General features: G+C 48.4%; 1 protein-coding gene across 1 annotated transcript; it reads left to right on the top strand.

Annotated features, from left to right (window-relative positions):
- The first annotated feature begins 6344 nt into the window (after positions 1 to 6344).
- On the top strand, positions 6345 to 7785 carry CCL24 (C-C motif chemokine ligand 24). Its single transcript, XM_058570550.1, has 3 exons — positions 6345 to 6417; positions 6659 to 6776; positions 7671 to 7785. Exons 1-3 carry the CDS (start codon positions 6345 to 6347, stop codon positions 7783 to 7785), a joined length of 306 nt encoding a protein of 101 aa, XP_058426533.1.
- Positions 7786 to 14697: the final 6912 nt, after the last annotated feature.

The following is a 14697-nucleotide window of genomic DNA, read 5'->3' as shown; positions in this document are numbered from 1 at the left end:
ATGACAATTAGATATTTGAAAAGATTAGTTTTAAAATGAGTTCCTAGGCATAGCCTTTGTCAGAAAAGGAAATCTGTCCAGTGTTGTAAGATTGATCAATCATCTCAAGTTGCTGAGCCATCATTATTGTAACCTACATGGCAGTCTTACAACACTGAGTAAAGAAAATAGTAATTAGTTTGAATATTATGACTAATACAAGAATTCCAAGGAGTGGTAGAAATAGGAATTGCAATCCAAATTGAAAAAGGGAACCAATACATGAAGGGGAGCCAACCCAACAAATTAAGACTGGGTGTAGGATTGCTTAAGGCATTCACCTGTTCTTTCATGTGCTTTAACAGATATGACACATTGGAAGATGCATCAGGTATAAAAACACAGCATTCAGTTTGAATGATTGCACATGTACCACCTTAGGATGCTGTTAGAATATCTAAGGCCATTCTGTTTTGAAAGACAGCCTTTCTCATTAAAGACATTTCAGTATTTAATAAGGCTATTCCTGCTTGACTATTGTTAAGGGCTTGTTGAGTAAATTTAGTCAGGGCTTCTATATGCGATATGACATCTTCTAGCCCCAAGGAAGGAACAAATATAGCTGCTAGCCTATTCTGAACATTTCTTGTAAGTGGAATCATACAATATCTGGCCTTTTGAATCTGACATCTGTCATTTAATGTAATGCATCTATTGGTACTTCATTCCTTTTTATGGCTGAACAAAATTCCATCGTATAGATATACCACCCTTGTTTATCCATTCATCAGTTGTTGGATATCAGATTGTCTTCACTTTTTGGCTACCATGAATAATGCTGCTATGAACATTCATGTGCAAGTTTCTGAGTGAACGTGTGTTTTCAGTTCTCTTGGGTATATACCTAGGAGTGGAATTGCTGGGTCATATTGTAACTCTATGTTTAACTTTTTGTGGAACTGCCAAACTTTTCCACAGTGGTTATACCATCTTACATTGCCACAAACAATGTATGAGAGTGCCCATTTTCTTGCCAACACTTGTTATTTTCCATTGTTTCTTTTTTAATAGGCATCATAGTGGGTGTGAAGTGATATCTCATTGTGGTTTTGATTTGAATTTCCCTAATGATTAATGATGTTGAACATCTTTTCATGTGCTTATTGGTCATTTGTATATCTTCTTTGGAGAAATGTCTAGTTGAATTCTTTGCTTGTTTCTAAATTGGGTTATTTGTCTTTTATTGTGGAGTTGTAAGAGTTTTTTATATATTCTGGATACTAGAATTATCAGATTATTTCCAAATATTTTCTCCCATTATGTGGGTTGGCATTTCACCTTCTTGATGGTGTCCTTTGACTCACAAGAGTTTTAAATTTTAATGAAGTCTCACTTCTATTTTTTCTTTGCTTGCTTGTGCTTTTGGTGTCATATCAAAGAAACTGATACTTAATCCAAGGTCATGAAGATTTACACCTATGTTTCCTTCTAAGAGTTTTACAGTTTTAGCTCTTACATTTAGGTTGAGTTAATTTTTGTATATGGTGTGAGGCAGGGGTTCAATTTCTGTCTTTTGCATGTGCATATCCAGTTGTTCCAGCATCATCTGTTGAAAAGATTATTCTTTTCCATTGAATGGCCTTGGCACCTTTGTCGAGAATTAATTGAGGGTTTAGTTCTGGACTCTCAATTCTCTTCCATTGATCTATATGTCTATCTTCATGCCAGTACCAAACCGATTTGATTACGTTAGTTTGTAGTAAGTTCTGATCCCAAAGTGTTAGTCCTCCAACTTTGTTCTTTTTTTTCAAAATTGTTTTGGCTATTCTGGCTTCCTTGCATTTCCAGTTGAATTTTAGGATCAGCTTGTCCATTTTCCCTCTCTTTCTTAGCCTTTCTCTCCCTTACTACCACCATATTTGTAACACCCTGTATGATGGCTCAGGTTTGGACTGCAAACTGGAGGTGGAGTATGTAACCATGAGCAAGTTACTTCACCTCTTTGTACAACATAATTAATAACATCTAATCTACAGGGTCATTATTATAAAGAATATATTAAACACAACGATATATGAAAGCTCACGGAAGAGCCCATGGATTAGTAGCTCATCAGCTTGTAAACAACTTGTTTTAACCAAACAATAAAACCAAAAATGACCACCTTTTGGGGGGCACTTGATCTATGCCAGACAGGGAACTAAGCACTTGACATAAGTCTTCTCATTCAATCCTCATAATAACCCACAAGGTAGATAGTGTCATTATTTCCCACTGTATAGGTGAGGACATGAACACTAAGGTATGGAGAAGTTAAGTAACATTGGTTACACAGCTAAAGCTAAGATTTCAATCCTGGCAGGTGACTTTCAAATCCAGAAGGTGGTCCTATTGGGCCATAGCTACTGGCCAGTCTTCTCAGGGTTTAGGGAAAAGCTTTAAAAAGTGGGTTCTGGGATGACTTCTAAGAAGTGGATCTTAGGAAAACTGCAGGTGCTTGTTACCCACAACCTGGAATGTAGCGGGGTGGTTGGCATCTTGGGAGGGGGAACCTCGGATTCTGCATCTCACTCTCCACCAGGCTCTTCGGGTAGATCTAATGTGCAGAGTGGAGCCAAATCAAACTCTCCCTGGCCCCTGCCCCTGTCCCACCTTGTCCCTCCCCTGGACAACTACAATAACTTCCTAGTCAGCCTCCACGCCCCCAGGCCCTTCCTACCACACCTGCCAGTGGATCCCATCATGTCACTAGACCACAGATCTGGCCTCCTTACCTCTGCACCTCAAAACTGTGGGTGCCCCTGCTGCCCATAGGATCGAGGCTGAGCTCCATTGGTGAGAGGCACCACATGAACCTTGAATTCAGGCAGAACTCAGTTCAAATGCTAGCTCTACCCTTTCCTGACCTCTAAGCCTCAGTTTCCTTGAGTATAAAGTGGGGATATTTAATGGAGATGAGGGATCTAAAGTACTTAGCAATTTCGTGGGCAAGCCAAGCTCTGCTCCTTCTGCTGCCCCTCCTGCCCAATCCTCCCCACCCTAACATCACAACCCTTTGTCTGTGGTCTACTTTTGCACTATTTAGGGCCATCAAGGCCAATTCTCCCTTTCTGGGACGTGTCTTCAGATATTTGAAGTCATTTCTTGTCCAAGCTAACAGCTCACTTCTTCCAGTCGTTTCTCTTCAGGAGGTGTCTTGGAGTCCCCGCACCTCCTTGGCTACTGTCCATTGGCCCGGCTTCACACGGCTTTGGGTTCTGTGCTATGTCATTGTTCACAGTGTGGCTCATCCAGGAGAGGCACCCAGGACAGCTGCCCCTGCTGCTGTTCTGCGAGGGCAGAACTACTGCTCCCTCCTCACTGCCAGGCGCAGCTCTGCTTTCCTCACCTCTGCCTCTTCTCCCAGGTGCTCGCTCAGCCCCAACCCTCTCCTCCCTCCTCTCCATGGCCTGCTCATGGGTGCACAGAACACAGCAGGGGAAAGGCCTCAGAGGGCACCTTAGTCAGGTTTCCCAGCCTTCACATATTCTTGGGTCCTTGTCACAATGTTTGTATTTGTGCCTACCATTTGTCCTGTTACTTACTCTGTTTGTTTTGTCAACGCATATGTTTTTACTTTGGGAAAACCTTATATCACTGCCATAAATATAAAACTCCTTATCATAGACAGTAACCATAACAAGACATATTTAAATTAAAATGAAATATGCCTGCTCTTGTATCACCCGTGGTGGTGTGGCTGCCACACTTGGGGAAATGCAGATCTGGCCAACACCTCACTTCTCAGACGGAGAATCCGCCACCGGGCGTGAGGCAGGGTCCGAGCTAGAGCCCGTCACACTGGCCCTCTCTCTTCTCCTCTTTCCTCTGCACCTCCCTTCCCCGAGTCTGCTCTGTCTGTACCTACTGTCTTGCCCTCCTTCTGCCCCCCTCTCCTCTCTCTCCTCTTTCCCTTCCTATTTATCTCCTCCCGTTCTAGTCAGCTTTCCTAGAAACTTCTCCTCACATTCTTACTTTAAATAATTGCCCTGGCTGTTGGATTTCACCCCTTCAAGCGAGAAGGGTGCAGGTTCCCATTTTGGGAGCCAGAATAAGTGGCTCTGTGGTGGTGTCTAGTCACTCACCTTTTGTAGATTTCAGTTTTTCCCTTAGTAAAGTAGGCTTGGTAATCCCTGCCTTACCTTCTTCCCTAGATAGAGCATCAAGACTGGGTGTTTTTTTAAAGGGCCTTGGAAAAGCCCCTAACAGGTGTTACTAATCTGGGTGAGGCGCCCGCCCCAAACTCTCCCACCCAATCACCTTCTGCCGTCCCACTCTGGTTGCAACACGCGGACAGTGGGCACTTCCCGCTCCGCTCAGCCCTGTCCTCATTCTTCTCCTGCAAGCTGCCTCTGCCCAGTCTCTTCCTTCTCCTGTCACCCCCCACTCCCAGCACCCACTGAGTCATAAAACCCAGACAGCAGGCTATGCCCTCTGAACTGTCGAGGAGCAGAGGTTAGAACGGGATGTCACAAAATGGAATTATGAAAAGCCCCAAATGTATAAAGGGCCCCTCATTTAATGCTCCCCACACTCTGCTTGGTGAGGACTCCTACTGCTGCCTGGTGAGAGGAAGATGCAAAGCTGTGGAGGAGCTGAGCGGGGTGCTCAGCATTTTTCACTCCGTAGAGAAGGGCAATGAGGAGACAGGGCTGCTGGCCTTGCCTCTGTCAGAGGACCTGCCTGCTGGCTCCCCCGAGTACACACTGAACCCAGTCATGTAGGGCAGAGACCCCATGGGAGTCCCCGGTCCAGAGGAGAGTGACTTGGATTTGGTCCATCATATGTTCATTCTACAAACACTGGCCATGGGACAAGTCATCTGCTCAGGACTTGGTTGGCATGGAAGTGAAACATTGATCTCAAGGTGTTCATGGTTAAGCGGGAGACACAGATGCACAACTGGCCATCATCCAGGTGATGTCTGCCACTGTGCTCCCCACCAGTGCGTTCCTGGTGCCATAGAGGCCAGAGCAGCAGGCCAGGGAAGGCCGAGTGTTTCCATGAGAAGTGCAATAGGGAGGATTGCGGTGGGGCTTATTGGGAAGGGAAGTAGCAGTGACAAGAGTCTCTAAACATGGGGTCCCAGCCTGGGATCCTGGAACAGGGGGCTGAGTGAGGTGGGTGCCTGACCCACTCTGTCTGACAGAGCCATCTCAGTCCCTCACAACTGAACTGATAATTATGATTTCCAGAGCCCCAGCCTGGTTACCACTGCCTTCCATCCTCCAAACCTCAGCACAGCCGTCAACTCCAAGGGCATCCCCCACGTTCCTCCCAGCAGAGCTGGCCAGTTCTTCCTGTATCCCCCGCTCCCTCTCGCATACTCCGCGAGGTCGGGGTCCCCAAGGCAGATCCTGAGACAAGGATTCGAGGATTCATGGGCAAGTGGGTTATTAGGAAGTGCTTCCAGGGGAAACAAGCAAGGAAGGGGGGAAGCAGACCCGGAAGAGAAGGAGGACGACAAAGTCCTGCAGGAGGGGTAAGTGGCTGGACCCCGCCAGGGACTCTGGGCGCAGTGTAGGTCACACTGGGCCTGGAGTCTGTATCTCTCTGGCAGACAGTGGTCAAGCCCTGAGGATGTAAGTTTTCAGCACTTCCCACTTTCTAGAGCCTGCAGGCTAGGCAGCTCCCACAGCCTGAGGGCCGGGAATGAAAGACCACCAAGAGCAGGGGTGCACGGACATGGCGGAGGGTCCGAGAGGCCCTGGATGGACAGGACAGTATCTGCTTTGCTCTGTGCCCACTCTGTCAGTGCCTGTACTAGTTTATTATCACACACACTTGATTACATATCCGTCTCCCCGCTAGAAGCCTGGCACATAGCAGCACATGCCTAATAAGAGTTGGCAAATGAATGAATGAACGAACGAATGAATGAAAGAATGGAAGGAGATAGGATGACTTTACCCATTTTCAGCTGAAGAAACTGAGGCTCAGAGAGCCTTCTGACTTCCTCAGAAGCCCACAGCGAATGAGCAGCGTAGCCAGGATCCCCATCAGTCTTCCGATTCTGCATCCAAAGCTTTTGGACTTTGCCCAGGAGGGAAGTGCCCCCTCCCGCCCTTTCTTAGAGTGCCCACATAACCTGTGACTCAGCTGGGCAACAACTTCCCCTTGCCAGGCCTATGGCCGCTCAGACTTTCAGGGAAGCTGGGTTGGGGGGTGGGGAGGGAGGCTATTTTGGTGCCTGTTCCTCCTAGCTGCCCCTATAAAGGGCAGAGGGAGGTGAGGGTGCTCTGTGAGGAACCAGGCCCTTGTCCCCAGCCCCTCTCCCCCTGCACCCCAGCTTTGAGCCTTGAGCTGCCTCCTCTGCTCTCTAGGACATGGCAGGCCCTGCAACCATCACAGCCGGCCTCGTGCTCCTGGCCCTGTGTGCCCACCACATTGCCGCTGCAGGTAAGACCTCCAGCCCCAGCCTGGGTCTCTCGGGCAGGACGGCCATCCCGAGGGCATGGCTGCGATGGCACAGTGGAGGGTGGGGGATTGGCCAGCCCAGAGCTGGAGGAGGATGTGGAGAAGGGGGCAGCCCCGTGATTGGACTGGAGGTGTTTAGTCAGGGCACAGGCTCTGTTTCCAAAGCCCAGAGCCTCGGGCAAGCTGGGAAAGACCGTGGCTCTTCCCTTTCCCTGTCTTTTAGGTGCTGTGCCCATCCCCTCTTCCTGCTGCATGTCCTTCATCTCCAAGAAAATTCCCGAGAGCCGAGTGGTGAGCTACCAGCTGTCCACCAGGAGCATCTGCCCCATGGCGGGAGTGATGTAAATAACTCTTTCTCCCTGGATACCTGACGGGAGAGGAGCAGGGAGAAATGAGCCTCCAGGGTCAATGAGGGTCAAGTCAGGAGGACCCGGCTCCATGGTCCCGGGGCAGTCTCCTCGCCTCTCTGAGCCTCAGCGTCCTCACCCATAGGATTAGGAAGAGGATTCGGACTCAGCAATCGTATACTGAGCACCAAATATGTCCTAGGCACCATTCAGGGCGCACAACACTGTCTTAACTAACCTTCTCAACCACCCTATGAGCTGGGTCTGAGTATCCCCATTTCACAGAGGGCAACAGGCTCAGAAAGGCGACCCGCTAAAGGTCACCTGGGACTCTCAATAATTCACAGCTGCCTCTCACACAAGGCAGCAAGTGCGAACTCGCTTTGTGAACAGCGACATGCTGTAGAAAGATGATGCTAGTATTATTAGTAATTTTCCCCAACTGGCACCAGATCCAGTTCTGTAGCCTGGCACCCCGAGCTCAGAGGTGACTTGAAAGAGGGCGTCCCGCTGCCCCCTCCAGACCCGGCACCCTAGCGGCCACACATCCCTGCACAGTGTGTGAACTGGAGGCATCTGCTTTTTGCTTGGGGTTTTTAAAGGCATGTTCTCCTCTCCTCTTGCGGGTAGACATTGTGTCTCTCCCTTCAGACTCAGTGTCATCTAAAGGCAGGGCCACGCCTCCCCCATTTGACGGGGAAGACGCTGAGCAGGATCTCCGAAGCAGAGAGGCAGACCACAGAGGGAAGACATCATGTCAGTAACTTGCCAGGAGGCCAGGGAAGCAGCCTGTCCTCTGTGGGGTTCCACACACCCACCTCCTCGTAAAGTGAAGCGGTCCGAGCTCCCTGCCAGGTCTCAGGTGTGTCCCTGTCACTCTCCCCACAGCTTCACCACCAAGAAGGGCCAGAAGTTCTGTGGCGACCCCAAGCAGCGCTGGGTCCAGAGGTACGTGAAGCATCTGGCCTTACGGGAGAATGCCTCCACTGGCACCAGGCAATGAGCACCGCCGCCCCTTCGCAGAGACACTCCGCCACCAGCATCTCCACGTAACCCCCGCCCGGCCCCCGCCCTCCTCGCCAGCCTGCTGGGAGGCCTGGTGAGCCGGCAGTGATGGGGGAAGAGCTAATGTTTCTGTTTCTTAGCATTACTCTCACGGGCTGTGTCCATTCTATAAGAAACCCAAGGCAGAAGAGGCCTGCTCCTGGGGGCTGAGCAAGAGCTCCAAGCATCCCGGGTCACTTGCCTTCCCCGAGCTGGGGGAGAAGGTCATGGAAGGAGGGCAGTGGCAGCCCTCTGTCCTCCTCTCGAGCCGGAGCCGGTCCTTCTCTGACTTCCAGGCTCCGTAGGTGCGTGAGGTCCAACCTGCGGACACACCCTGCTTGTGCCTTAGCCTGCCACTGGCTTCTATGGGCCCTCTGCTCTTGCCTGCGGGCTGTCTGTCTGTCTGTCTGGGGATGGCCAACAGCTGCAGCTCTCCAGTGTGTTGGGAATGTTCCAGGCTTATTCCACTTCCGGCATATTCCGAGTGAGTAAAAACCCAACAACGGTGGACGGCCCCTTTGCTGCATGTGCTGCCGGATCCTGGCCCTCCTTAAACACTTCTCATGGGATGTGATTAACGAAATGGACGTGGAGGATTAGGATGAAGGGCCAGCCTGGGTAGCTGGATTCTTTTGTGAAGATACGGCTTCTAGGAGATGTTCCGCTTTGCGGCACAGCTCGCTCCATGATGCTCTGGGGGCAAAGACCTGTCATGCCTTTAAAGCTGGTCTTTCCCCACATTTTGGTGAAGAGAGGATGGGATGGGGATTGAGGGGGGAGAAGGACTGCAGCTTTTTACCCTATGCATGAGATACTGTGTGATTTGTGTGTCAAGACTGTTAGACACACTTGCTGTTCTCAAGTAACAATCCAAGTAAAATGTGATTTCTCCTTTGAAGGTGGTTGTGTCTTGCCTGTTCACATCTTCCTTGGGAGGCAGGGTTGGGGTGTGAACAACGGAGCGTGTGCCTCAATGGCCCATCCGAGGCTGGGAGGGGATGAAGGCAGCCAGAGCCCAGGGCATCCCAGGAGTGGCCTTGGCCTGCTCTTGGGAGTCCTGTCATGAACTCTGAAAAACACACATGCACTGCTGATTCGATTAATTTTTTTTAAATGTTCAACAGAACACGTTATTGCACAAGGAGCTGTTGTGGGCGTCAGGTGGCTATCAGGTCATAAAAGATGGTCTCTGGCTTCAAAGAATTAGGGAGAAAAATAACACACACGCACAGTCACAAATCAAGAGCTGTGTGGGTTTGATACCAATCCTGTAAGCTGCATGCCCTTGAAATATGTCACTTAAGCTCTCTGAGCCTCAGTTTCCCTCATCTGTAAAATGGGGATAATGAGACCTTTTGACTTTGGGTTTTCCCCAGAAGCAGACCCTGAAACAAAGATTTGAGTGCAAATATTATATTTGGAAGGTACAGGGAACAACACCATGAGGATGGGGAGGTAAAACAAGGCAAGGAGAGCAGCCAACAAGTGTTATCAAGCAGAGGGAATTACAGCCCAATCCGCTGGGAAGTGATGTGAGACCCCCCCACCCCCAGCATTACACTCCCTCTCCATCGGTCATTGCCCGTGTGGGCAGGGCTGGTCTTTCTGCAGGTGGGGGCAGAGCAACCCTGCACCGTTCAAACCAAGCTTTCGGGTACAGAGTCTGCAAAGCACCGAAAGGCCTGGCAGTAGACCTTCCGTATACAGCAGCTATTCAAGTTCTTATAACTCCAATACCAAGCAGAATCCAGCAGTGCTCAACTGTGCAAAGGAGGGGACAGTTGACGGGGGAGGGATCCTGCAGAAATCCTCAGCGCAGACTTGGTGTCTGAATAATGACTGAGGTTTTACTCTGGAAAGAAAAGCATATAGTCAGCCCTCCGCGTCCACAGGTTCAGCAACCCCGGATTGAACTATTGACTGAAATAAAAAGTCTGGGTAAAGGTTGATCAAAGGGGTCTATTTGATAATCAGGTGAGGAATTAGATTTCTGGGAAACAGTCCAACAGAGTATTCAGAGGAACTGCTCTGAGTTGTGTGGGTTTAAGTACAGCTTACTTCTCTTGCACAAACAGGGTACATGCAGGGAAAAAGAAAATAAAAAAACTTAGAACTAGATTTCATATCTGTCAAAAAAAAAAAGGGATAGAATACATCTGGGCTTTTCTCTGGATGATACATTGAAGGTGACGTAAACAAGAATTTCTTGGTTATACATCAAACAAGTTCAGAGATGCTGATGTTATCCACATGTGGAGGGAGGCAAGGACCAGGGTCATTATTTATTCCCTTCATCTCTAAGAGATGCAGTGGGGAAATGTGAGAGCAAGCTGCCCTTTGTCTTTTCCTGCTGTCAATGTCTCCAGCTGGCATCTTCAACCATGAGGTGAGGAGTCGTAATGTCATTTGACACAGGCTGAAGATGGCCTGCACGGCTGCTTCACAGGACAGCGTGGACGTTATTGTACTGACTTAAAGCCTGTGCAGTTTGCTTGCTAGCTTCACCTGTTAGACCAGGGAGAGGGGCCCAACAACCTGTCCACAGAACCAGCTGTGGATGGAAAGGCCTACAACGGTTGAGTCTGTACTGAATGCGCAGACTTTGTTTTCCTGCCGTTATTCCCTACACAATGCAGTGTAACAACTATTCGTGTAGCATTTGCATTGTATTAGGTGTTATAAGCAATCTAGAGGTGATTTAAAGTATACAGGAGGGTGTGTGTAAGTTATGTGTAGTTACTAAGCCATTTTATGTAAAGGACTTGAGCATCTGAGGATCTTGGTATCCGTGGAGGTCCTGGAAGCAATCCCCCGCAGCACTGACAGACAACTGTATTTCCAAGGAGGGAAGAGAGCTGGAGCATTCAGGGATGAGACTGAGATGCAAACGGATAATGGCCAGACCATCGATGACCCTGGCCCACAGCCTCTGCAGCAACCAGCCCAGAACCATCACTGAGTTTGTCAGTGACCGCAAGCTTCCTATATGTAATGGAATATTATTCAGCCATAAAAAAGAATGAAATCTTGCCATTTGCAACAACATGCCTGGACCTTGAGGGCATTATGCTAAGTGAAATAAGTCAGACCGAGAAAGGCAAATACCGTATGATCCATCTATATGTGGAATCTAAAACAGAAAAAAAACAAAAACAAAAAACCTGAACTCATAGATACAGAGCACAGATCAGTGGTTGCCAGAGGCAGGGCGCAGGGGGGTGGGTGAAGTGAATGAAGGACATCAAATGGTACATGCCAGTTATAAATTAGTTTTGGGGGTGCAATATACAGCATGGTGACTATAGTTAACAATAATCTATTGTGTGTTTGAAAGTTGCTAAGAGAGTGGGTCTTAAAAGTACCCATCACAAGAAAAAAATTTTGTAACTATATGTGGAGACAGATGTTAACTAGATCTATTGTGGTGATCATTTTGCAATATATAATACAAATCAAATCATTATGTTGTACACCTGAAACTGTTTCAATGTTGTATGTCAATTATACCTCAATTAAACAAAGATAGTCCAGGGGATTGTGATGTCCAGCCAAGGTTGACAGAGTTTATCTTCCACGTGGGTAGACAAAGGACTGGGAGGAGAGAGGGACTTTGGCTGCATCTGGGTGGAAGGGGGCCAGCTGGGAAGTGCCAAGCTGGGTTAAGTGTCTGACTCCTTGCCCAGGGGCTGGGGCAGCTGATGAGCAGAGTTCTGGTCTCAGTAGCCTTTCCTACCAGGTGGCAGCTGGAGGGACAAAAGAAAGGTGGGGACATCATAAAGTCTTATACTTGTTCAAAGGCCTTTGAACTTCTCAGAGCTTCATACCCTCCTCTCATATTTCTCCTCCTCCCTGGATTTTCTCCTCTCCCCCACCAGCCAGGCTACCTGCTGAGGTCAACAGGCTCCATCCATCTCCTGGGAGGACAGCGCTTCTCGACAGCCAGGTGATGATGGGAGTCCTGCCTGCTGTCTCTGCAGTGGCTCAGTTCTTGAGAGAGGCAGCTTCTGTCTCCTTCTCCATCGCCACTTCCTTCTTGGAAACAGACCTGCGGCGGGAGGCTTGTTTGGCGAAGGAAGTTGTCAGAACTGCTGAAATCCTATTCTAGCTCTAGGTCTCAACCCTTGCAGACTTTTTGTTCCAAAGAATTCCATGGCTTTGTTTCTCCAGGCCAAACTGTCACTGCCAAATAGTGGTCCTCTACTCGCCACAAAGACAAGCCAACAGTCCAGAGGCAAGGTGGTAGGAGAGAAAGGGTCTCTTATTACAGCTTGCTAGCAAGGGCGAAGATGGCGGACTAGTGTCCTTAAAGAACCATCTTCAAACTACAAACTTTTGAAGCAGTTATATAGGGCAAATGGGCTGAAAGAAGGGGGGTCTCAGAATGCGACCATGTGGTGTTGTAGTCCTTGAGATGCCGGATCATCCCTTTTCCTTGTCACCAGTGATGGATCCCAGCATAGGGCTCCTTTCTGGAGGTCGTTACATTCCTGGGACAACTTACAGAACAAAGTTACTGCCTTACCGCAATAGGGAGGTCTAGGTACATGCCGAGGCCGACAAAGTAGAAGAGCGTGCATACTGCTCACAAGCAGGTGTGGCCTTATCCAGGCCACGTGCAAACTGAAGCATTGCTAACTCAGAAAAGGGGGGTGTCTTGTGGATCAGGGTCATTTATAGCTCCAATGTGGTTCTCCTCTACAAGATGGCTTCCCTTTTGCTAACTTATGCTAACTATCTATCATATCTACATATCTATCATAGCTATTTAGGCAGCACTAACAGAACCTCTTTATTAAAAGGGTCGTTTTCTAACTTCCCAGAATTACAGGCCTGTCAATTTCCAGAAAACCCCTACAGGACACATGAAGTTTTCCTCCACATAAAGCTGCCTGCCCAGGTCTTTCAATCCAGCATTCTGCCTGGGACACAGGGAGGCTTCAGGGGAAATCATTCTGCTGTGGTAGACTCACAGGCCTCGAATGTTCAGTCCAAACAGGACAGCAAGAGGGCCCCAGGCACCCAACCCCCTCCACCCCCCGACCCATCACCAACTAGGCACCTCCAGAAACTCAAAGGTGGGTTTGGAAGCAATTAACTGTTTTTCCAAGTTGTTTCTTTTCCTTTTGTATGTTAAGGAGATGTAACCACCAACCATCCTGAAGCTGACCAAGCCTCACCACAAGAGCTATGCCCATGACCTTTGCCTTATTTTTAATGCAAAGATCTCTCCAGAAGGAGCTTAGGCCTCATTATGTGGAAGCATGTTCTGCGACTGAGCCTGTGCAAGCCAATGCCTGCCTCTCCCTTTCGAATATTCATTCCCCAACCGAAATAAAAGTTCCTGCTTTCCTTGGTTTGGGGACGCCATGACTTTGGAAATGATTCCTCATGGCCTCCTATTTGCTGCAAATACGCTTTACTTTGTGAGACAACTTCCACTGGTGTAGAGTCTTATTTAACTCACCAGGAGGCGAGCCCACTTGGTTCGATAACTCCCACCCTCTTTGGATCCTACACAGTCCCGTCTCCAGTCTGACTGCTTCTTCTTCGCCAAGGGTAATAACCACTGTCAAATATGGTCTTTGGCCTCCACATTGCCTGACTCCAGGAAAAAACATCTTGTGACCGGCTTTCCCTGGAAATCTCATCATTCTTTTCCTGGCTTTCTAACTTCTGAGGAATGACAAGCCCTGTAGAATGTTACTTCTTGTCGGGAAGCTGTGGGTATGGCCTGGTCACATCGCCCAGTGACCCTTTCTGAGAGTCACCTGGAGAAACTTTTCTCGGGACTCAGAGTTGGGAAGCGCTGCAGGCCTGTCAACCAGAGGTTTGCTTTTATGTTCTGGATGTTGTGCCTCTGGGGTTGACTGCATGTCCCTTTTTGTACTGGCTCATGGAAAGTTTGCCAGCCCACGCAGCCGTACAACCTCGCAGCACCTTATCTATCCAGCCATTATTTGCCTTTTGCTCTGATATCATCACTTAACTGCAGAGTAGTTTTGGCTCCAGGACAGAGCCTGGCACCAGCTAACCTCGAGGCCCTTTCTCCAGGGAGGGGGACAGGGGATAGGAGCCTAACACACTCAGAGGCAGGACAGGGCACAGGCATGAGACAGACCTGGCTTTGAACCTTGGTTCTGTGTGATCTTGAATAAATCACCTCCCCTTTCTGAACCTCGGTGTCCTTGGATGAAAAAGGAGATAAGAATACCTCCCTCAGAGAACTCTATGAGTATAAATGGAGAGATTGTCGGGGGAAGAGGGAGAATCTCCTTCTGCCCTTTTCCTTAAGGTTCTTATGGTTGGCCAAATAATTAACAAGACAGGTTAACAGGAGAAAATAATACCAAGTTTAATAACATGTATACATGGGAGAAAGCAGGGACACTGCGTTTCTCAACACAATAGCAGAAATTCTCGTCTTAAATACCATGTTCAACCAAAGACAAGGAGGATGTTGGGGGTGGGGGTGTCAGTTACAGGAGATTATCACTAAAGCACTGTAAACAAGAATAAGGTTTATTATGTAGTTTTAAGGCCTCACCTTCCACATTGATAAGTTTCTAGAAATGAGGTCATCCCTCCTCTTCCCAATACAGAGAGGGAGATACCTTTACAAATGGAGACTTCCCTTGTACATGATTGTCTGGCAACTCCTCACAGGGCCATCCAGAGAATGTGGCCAGAGAGACAGAACTTCCGATAAGATGGGCTTGTTGGTGCCTTTTCTATTGTAACCTCTATCCTACATTATCTTTATAGCCGTCATGATAATAACTCCTTCCTGAAACAGATCTTTTGCTTCAAATTCTTTAGGCAGTTTGGGAGGGGAAACTCAAATATTCTTCCTGAGTTCTCTGAGTCCTTATTG

Source organism: Diceros bicornis, chromosome 26, assembly GCF_020826845.1.
Source record: "Diceros bicornis minor isolate mBicDic1 chromosome 26, mDicBic1.mat.cur, whole genome shotgun sequence".
In the NCBI taxonomy this organism is placed as follows: domain Eukaryota; kingdom Metazoa; phylum Chordata; class Mammalia; order Perissodactyla; family Rhinocerotidae; genus Diceros; species Diceros bicornis.
Note: the sequence above shows the minus strand (reverse complement) of the source record. Positions and strands in the feature narration are given on the sequence as shown.